Source organism: Phaethon lepturus, unplaced genomic scaffold (genome assembly GCF_000687285.1).
Source record: "Phaethon lepturus isolate BGI_N335 unplaced genomic scaffold, ASM68728v1 scaffold34467, whole genome shotgun sequence".
In the NCBI taxonomy this organism is placed as follows: Eukaryota; Metazoa; Chordata; class Aves; order Phaethontiformes; family Phaethontidae; genus Phaethon; species Phaethon lepturus.
Genome location: NW_010553118.1, coordinates 430 through 8,790, shown reverse-complemented (window position 1 = coordinate 8,790; position 8,361 = coordinate 430). Strand labels below are relative to the sequence as shown.

Here is an 8,361-nt window from a genome sequence, read left to right as displayed (position 1 = left end):
CAGCCCCGCACCCCCGCTGTGATGCTCTGCCCCCCCTTCCCACTGCAGCCCGGCCCCGGTGGCACCGGACGGGACTGCTCCCAGGCCCGGGGGGATGATGCCTGGAGTCCAAGCGCTGGAGGCTGGAGGAAAGCCAGGGTTAATGCTCTTCATTCTCAGGCAGGAACCAGTTCAAACACTTCCTTCCCCAGGAGCCCGTGTGGGTAAATCAGCCGCTTTGTTCTTCATGGTGATCGCTGAGCTCATGGCCTTCGGGCTGTGCCCTGCCCCTGGCCGGGGTGGAGAGGAGCTGGGGCTGAATGCCAATGTTTTTAAGATCGATGCTACATAGTCACAAGAAGGAAAAGGCCAGAGATCGACCTGGCTCATCTAATCCTGATTCCAGTAACCCATGGTGCTGTAGCCCAGCGCTGGTGACTGGTGAGTCTGTGCTTCTGCCTTTTTTTCACCCCTTAAAGCTCTTCTTGTGCCACAGGTGTTTACCCACGTGAAAGGTGCCAGCCTACCCATGGGCCAAGGTGACAGCAGGGATGCCTGGGTGGCCTCAGACCTGGGGTCCTGCATGTAGCATTGGACACTTGACATCTCAGCCTTCCTGATGAATGACCCAAAGTCACCGCAGAGTCCCAACAGGTCCTCTTTTCAGCTGGTCCATGGCTCATGGCCACCCTGTCTAGCCAGACAAACTCATTTCAGAGTCCTTTCAGCCAGGGACTCAGGGATCATGTCCCACAGAGGTGGACAGCAGTGACCACTTCATCCCCAGTGCCACCGGTATCTCAGTAGGTTATGAACCGAGGAGAGGAGTCTGACACAAAGTGTGGAAATCATTGTCATTGGTGACACCCTGGCCAACAGTTCAGTACAGTTCAAAAAGGGATTAAACCACATTATCACGTGGTATTTCTCCAGGGGAGACCAACAGGTCAGGTGTCCGTAAGGAAGGGTCAGGGTTAAAAATGCTTCAGCTGGGAAGGGACGGGGCTGGAGGCAGCTCATCTCTTTCTGCACCACAGCTCCAACTGATCGCCTGCAGGTTCTGGCACTGTGCTGCTGCAGCTCACACGGAGGGCATCAGCTCTTGCCCGTCACACATGTTTCTAGGTTTTCTCTTCAAGAAAGTGTTGGCTTAAACTCTGCAGTGGCTGGGAGAAGTGCTGGCGGTGTGGGCTCTGCTCCACCTGCCAGTTCAGCTCAGTCCCAGTCCCAGTCCCAGTCCCAGTCCCAGTCCCTGCTTGAGTAGATAAGCTTTACCAGAAGCAGGCAGGGGCACACAGGTAACTGAGAAGAGCTGTTGCTGCCCGTGTGTTTACAGGAGCTGGGCACTGGGGTACGTTCAGAGATACGACAGATTTTTTTCTCTCCACTTTTAGACCTAACAATAAATATAAGCAAACACACAGCTACTTTAATAATTGTATTTGAAAGCACACAAAACTTGGAAATAGCCCTGAATTGAAATAACTGTAATACACAACCAGAAAAATAAGGGTCTGATCCTACAAACTGTTACTCATGTGAGCAAACCCAAGTCCTAATATTCCCGCTGACTTCAGGATTCTAAATTCTGCCTAAAACTGTGCTAAACCTGTGGTGCAGGGGCCAAATATATAATCCTTTGAGTTCCAGATAATATTTTATGTATGTGTAGATATGTGTATGTGCAGATGAATCAGACACACATATATATGTTCCTTTGAGCTCTATACAATATTTTCTGTACATATGCGTACATACATAGACAATATGTATATATCCAATATGTATGTAGACAATACATACATATATTCATATACTATATACGTACGTGTGTGTGTGTGTATACAATATATACATGTAAGTGCTTCTGCTCTCCAATTCACCATAAACATGACTTGGACAGACAAGGACCAAAACCAGTAGCCTAAGAACAAAAAGCTGAACCCACGCATTACTCCTTCACCTGGTGATGATCACTCCTCCCATGCCTGTAGCTGTTTGCAATACTCTGGGGTGGGGTCTGAAATAAATTGGATGCAGCTCCATCAAATTCAGTGAAATTTGGCTAGCATTAAGAGGGCCCTGAAAAGTGTTAGGCTCCATAGGTACCCCTCACACAGGTATATGTGAAGATGGATGCTCCTCTGAGCCCACCTATACGGACAGTGCCTTTAGGTGCACCCTCTCTGCAGGGTAGTGGGGCATGTGGGAGAGCTGCAGCCCCAGCTGCTGCTGACCCTTGCAGGCACCTATCTGGGGGTCCCCCCAGGACCTTTATCACTGGCCCCAGGGCTGGGGACCGGGGTGGCTCTGGGCAGGGCTGCGGAGAATCGGGGGACCGGGTGACATCCCCAGAGCTGGCTGCCCGCATCTCACACCAGCGCCATGCCGTCCGTGACGCAGCTGCACTTCTCGATGACCATGTTGGGAAACTCGGCCGCCTCGATCTCGGTGCGGTTGCCCCTCTTGACGAGGTATATCATGGGGAGCGGGGAGCTCTCTGCTACGGCACAGGCACGCTCCCCATAGCCAAAGCGCCGCAGCGGGGTGGGGGGCTGCAGGCAGCCCCCCGAGCACCGGTAAGCCTGGTACCCTGCCGGCTCGATGATCCAGTACTGCGCCCAGGTGAGCTCGCGAAAGTTGATGTAGTGTTTCTGCCGGCAGCAGGTGGACTTCCCCGTCACCACCTCCTCCTTGCAGTCCCCAGGGCCCCTGCGCGCCAAGGGAGAAACAAGAACTGGTGCCGTGACTGGAAACCGGGAAGGTGGGAGAAATAATCCCCCGTTAACAGCACAGGTGGGCCGTGAGACGCGAAACTTGGGCCATGCTTGGGTTTCATTCGAATATTCAGGCAACAGATACGGGAAGAGGAGAGGTGTGATTCAGCAGCAACTTTCTAACTAACTCCTCTGTTCACAGCGGTTTACTTGCAAGGGCAAGAGCTGCGTGCCCTGGGTTGGCAGGCACAGTACAATAATTCAGGGGCAAAGTTACACCAGAGGCCGTATAGCTTTAGGTTTCATACGTACCCATAGTCTTCCAAGTCGAGGGTGTAAAGCACCAGTTCAGGTTTGCCTAGGGCTTTATCCTTGGGGTCCTGAGAGGTGAAACGCACGGCTTTGGCCATCTCCGAGGCATGGCTGCCTACCCTTTCTCCTTCAATCCAGACCTCCAGGAACATTGGCTCCCGCCTCTGGTTTCGCAGCCAGTAATGCACGGCCTGCGTCACATCAAAGTTCTTCCAGCCCGACTCGCGTATGGGAACCAGCCTGCGCGACAAGGACTTGTCATTAGAGAAAAGCCCATCAGATAAAGCCCGGGCTTGCAGTGCTGTTATTGCAGCATAATAATTTGCTTCCTGTAGATTGTCATGTGCCTTGATTACACAATAATTTTTGCTGAGCGCTCTGGGCAAGCACCCATGGCAATTGACTCACACCTCAAAAAGAAGCATGCAGATCTATCTAACAGACACTGAAGGGCTAAATAAAACCTTTTGTGCATGTTCATGTTAAGGTATTCATTCATGCTCATATAGAAATATGATGGTGCAGGATTATATGCAGCCTCAGTGTTAATGATAACAGCCTGGTAAACGTACCTGCTCCCACCTGCTCCTCTCCTAGCTGCATTAGGGCCTTAAGTTTCTACCCACCCAGAATATTGGTTTGATGTCTAATTCTGCCTTCAAGGGTTGTAAAACTTACACAGAGCTCAAGGCTACAGAGTCAGATACTTTTTGCATAATTTACTTATTTAAACCAGCTAATGAAACGGCCAATGGAAAGAATACCAGCAGCCAATAACCCATGTGAGTTAGAGAATGAGAGAGAAGTGAACCAGGTGGAGGGCTTTGGAGAGGAAGACCTAGCAGTACGCGGCATCCTTTGACACAGAAATAGATTATTTCAATGAATCATCATATATTGCAGTCTTAACTTAATAACTGCTCTTATGAACTCATTCTGGGTTTAGAGGCTATAGAGCCAGATTCTACAGATGTAACCCCATCAGACTGACTGGAGGCACAAACACATGACACCCAAACCCAGCCCAGAGGACCCATACCCTGTAACTAGAGTCCTGCCTTTGGGAGATATCCCTTTCTTACCTGGAGTCTATCAGGGAGGTCCTGTTGGTACCGTCGTGCTGCCGTTGCACCCAGTACACACTGACTCTGGCATTGGAGACAGGCCTGTGAGACTGCTTGGCAGGTAGGTTGGCTCTGTCCAGAGGCTTTTTGAAGAGTTTCAGTTCAGCCATTGTCACTTCACTGTTTTTAGGTATTCTGCCCTCCATGTCAAAGATCAGGTTCTGGCGTGTGGTGGTGTCAGAGTAGAGGACTTCTCCTGCCATGCCTGTGCATGTTGGGAATAGAAAAGACAGCCTGTCATTGCCATCCTGGTGAGCAAAGCCCCAACACTTTGTCCACAATTATCATCACAACACACTCCTTCCATGCTCCCACATCAGTCCTTGTGGCAGAAACAGCCACTAAACGCACCTTTTCTAATGCGTACTTGAATCAATGTCTTGCAAATGCCCTAATTCTTATCCTATGTCTGAGTCTCTGCAACCTGGAGGAAAGAAATCTCCTATATAATTTGACCCCAAATTGAGCAAATCCTGAAAGGTGCGCATCTCTCTGTGCCAGTGCTGGGCATGAAACCGCACCACTTGCAATGAAAAAGTGTTCGCAGGGTGCCATGTATGCCTTTCAAAAGTGAAACAAGCTCTAAGTGTTCTTGTACAGACACCATTGTGTCTGTACAGCTGATTTCCTCCTTGATATTTTTCCTAGACAAGGAAAAAAAAAAGAGACAGGGAGAGTGAAACATCCTCAAAGGGGTGGGATTCCTGTTAGAGGACTTTCTGAAGTTTTGACCTAAAACCTGCAAGGTCTGCACTTTCTACTGACTTTTGGTTTTTACATCATTTTTCCACCTGCCCAAAACATTGCCTGGGTACCAAGGCTCTGCTCTTCTGTCAAGCTCCAGCAGCAGCCTGACCTTTGCAAGGACTGTGAGACCCCCTCTCCAGGTGCCAGGAGTTACTAGTGCATGTTCATCTTCACGATGCTGTTACACGCGCCTCTCCCACCCAGCTCAGGTTTGGAGCCAGACCCAAACCTCATTCCCGCGGCGGGTTTGCCTCTGCCCATCCCGCAGCCGGCCGGGCGAGCGTGGGCAGCTTCCCCTGGCAGAGGCACAGTGCCTTCCGAGTCCCCGACGGCGACAGCAGAAACGTTACCTGCATTGCCAGGGATCCCCCTGAGGATGCCGGCCAGGCTCGGCAAAGCTCGGCGCTTCACCCTGTGGCGCTTCAGCATGGAGATGTACTTGTTCTTTACGTGGTCTGGGATAACCAGATCCACCAAGTCTCTCTTATGAAGTTTAGGGACCTCAGAGAGCCCCAGCTGCTTCAGCAACACCTCCTTGAACCCTTCCTGGGTGAACGCTCGGACTGTGACGACCAGGCAGAGCACGCAGAGCATCTGGGCGAACCTCGCGTCCATCCTCCTCCGTCGGCGAAGCAGCCGCCCGCCCACCAGAGGTGAAGGGGGGATGTCCCCGGGGCTGCTCTCGGCAGAGAGGTGGTGGCAGGCTGCCTGAGTGGGACAGGGGTCCCCTGTGCCGGGTTTTTATAGCCAGCCTCATCCCACGGGCACAACAAATTCCACAAGTGGGGATGAAGAACAGGACTTAAAAGGATCACTCCCCCGTTGGTAGACACATGCCGGTTTAACACCTTCATCTACCGCAAAGTTAATACAAGAAGGTTTAGGGGCGCTTCCAGATTCCCTTCACGGGAAAGAAGTTTCCATCCTTTTTTAATTCCCTGTAAACTTCTGCCCAGAAAACCCCTGAATGATCAGTGTCTCGCGTTCAGCCTCGGTCAGGGAGGAAACACATCTGCAGAGTACATTGCTTTATGTACCACACCATATGATTCTTAAAGGAAGCGTCAATCCTTACCGCAGGGGACTTGCTACCTAAAATAGCCAATATCAATCAGGAGCATAATGCTTTAGCTGGAAGTCCATCTTTATGGCAGGCATTAAAAAATCATTTAAAATCTTTTTTTTGGGGGTAGGTACCGCTTTGATCTCTGAATATTTGTATCAAGTGTATGAATCACAGCAGTGAATCACAGCAGTTGAATGGTTTATGGCCTTTTATGCTGCTTCTGCATCACAGAAGCTGGAAGATGTACAGGCCTGACATTTTAGAAAAATGTCCCATCACTCTTTATGGATTCCTGTGGGTTTAATAATACTTGTGCTTAAAAGAAGAAGGCTTTATATAAAGGCAGATCACCTTTCATGAGCATGAGAAACCACTCTGCTTTCCCACTACATGGATAAAGAAGATTGGTATTTTGAATGCTATTAAGAACCACAATAGAGTTGTCTCCGGAGAGCCAGGCTGACCTGGAGGTTGGGGGTAAAGTTGGTTGTTTGCCTTGAAGTCAACCTTTAAACTTGAAGCTCACATCCTTCGCTTCCCTGGCCTTTGCTGGTATAAGATGCGGAAGTCTATTTGTGAAACCAGTCCCAGGAGATGTGACTTGAAAAAATAAAATGTGATCGATAAAAGCGTGAAGTAGCATGGCACCTAGGGCAGATTCTCATCCTCTCCAGCAGTAACAAGTACAGAAGGGCCTGAGCATACGTACAAATGTCTTCTGCATCAAAAGGTCTTTGGATTTTATATGTCTCTGTGAATGAGTCAGAACCGGTCCGGTTTCATCCAATGTCCAGGCTGAATGGTGTGCCCTGAGAAAAGCCTGGCTGGAGGAGCCGATGTAATGAACTTGTACAAAAGCACCCCGTTGTGGCTCATCCCTCACTAAAACAAGTGTCAGCAGAGGCAGCCCATTTTGTACACAGAGGAAGGCAACAAAGCCATCTGAAAGAGCCTAACACTTATGTTACTGCTCGCTTTGTCTTTATAACCTTTTAAGAAACTTGTCTCCTTAAACATGATAAAGCCTCCATTAGATGCTTAAAGGGGCACCTTATTCAGTTGAATTGAGTTTTAAGGCTAAAATGGAAACGCAGACTACAAACTAACAGTTTGTGCATGGCCCAGGGCAGTACATTCTTTAATTCTTCCCTTTGTGTAGCATCTTTCTCTGAACGAATCAATATTTTCTTCTTATATTCATTCCCAGGACACAAATAGCAGTGAAAAATATCCACTTCGACTGCCTCAGCTTCAACTCATGTCAAAAACTCCTGCTCTTGTGAGTAAGAGAAGGGAAGTTGTTTTTTTTTTTCTGAAATTTTTGTGACCCTCTCAGTCCTTTAGGAAGGCTCCCTACGCCCGGCTGTTCCCTCCGGGCTGCCTCCCCAGCTGAACGGCACATTACTGGTTCTCATGGGATGGGACAAACGCGGTCACACGGTGAAATGCTTCGGGGGCTTGGGTCGCAGACGGCATCTAAGCAACGTTCGGGCTGCTGACAAAGTTTCCTTCAGACACGCTCTATAAATGACGGCTAACTCAGTTCCGGCAGTGAAATTATTGTGTTTATATAGTGACAGTCACCTGGAGAAAACTGCAGTTCACACATTTGTAATGGCCTCTCTTTAAACATGTCAAAAAACCCCAATCCTGTAAACCTTTAGCCATCCTATTTGTCTCCACTCTGGAGAGTGGTCCTACCATGTAGTAACGGCTCTTCAAAAAAACATGATTCCATTAAATGAAAACGCCCGATTGCTCCAGAAGCACCTGGCTTTCCTGGATCCGGATGTGACTTCTCCTGTGGCTGATGTCTAATCTACCAGAGCTCTTCACTGTCCAATGTGTATTGGAAGGTGATTTATGGGCTTCGCACATAAAATAAAATTATTGACCAAACACAGTCGAAGCTCAGCTAAGAAGAAAACAGGGGATGTGGATTGTAGGCTTTTCACAGGACAGTGATTATGTGGTCCAATTGGAGGATTTGCCATTCCCTCTTTGTCATGCAAACAAGAAAAAGTCAGGAATTTTATAATAGCTCTTTTTGTGTAATGTGTATTAGAACCTGCATGGCACATCCAAAATGTCAAACAGAGATTTAAAGCGGCTGCAAGGGATGTAGTACCAGCAACTTGCAGTTTTAATAAAAGCTAGTACTTAGTGAAGAGAGGATCTCTATATTTAAGCTTTTAATTTAGTTACAAAGAGTTCTCTAAGACATTTGCTGGGCATATCTATGCAATGGTTTTTGGTAAATAAAAATCCAATGGGCTAAAAGGGAAAGTGTGAAAGGCTTAGCCTAATTAGGTAGCTACTATCCTGGGAAACAAGAATGTTGCAAATGCATTTGCAGTGTGTCAGTGAGGATCCAAATATTTAACTTTTAAAGATTCAAATTTCCATGGACATAATT

General features: G+C 48.5%; 1 protein-coding gene across 1 annotated transcript; it reads right to left on the bottom strand.

Annotated features, from left to right (window-relative positions):
- Window positions 1–2,351: 2,351 nt before the first annotated feature.
- LOC104613886 (left-right determination factor 2-like) lies at window positions 2,352–5,494 on the bottom strand. The gene is made up of 4 exons (XM_010291452.1): window positions 5,230–5,494; window positions 4,091–4,337; window positions 3,009–3,248; window positions 2,352–2,691 (listed from the first exon to the last, which is right to left on the bottom strand). Exons 1-4 carry the CDS (start codon window positions 5,492–5,494, stop codon window positions 2,352–2,354), a joined length of 1,092 nt encoding a protein of 363 aa, XP_010289754.1.
- Between the last annotated feature and the right edge of the window lie 2,867 nt (window positions 5,495–8,361).

Excerpts from the sequence above, each read along its gene's own strand:
- LOC104613886 (XM_010291452.1), bottom strand. The coding sequence starts at position 5,494 with ATGGACGCGAGGTTCGCCCAGATGCTCTGCGTGCTCTGCCTGGTCGTC. Across the intron at positions 3,249-4,090 it reads ACCTCCCTGATAGACTCCAG|GCTGGTTCCCATACGCGAGT; the intron begins GTAAGAAAGGGA and ends CTTGTCGCGCAG. Across the intron at positions 2,692-3,008 it reads CTCGACTTGGAAGACTATGG|GGGCCCTGGGGACTGCAAGG; the intron begins GTACGTATGAAA and ends CTTGGCGCGCAG.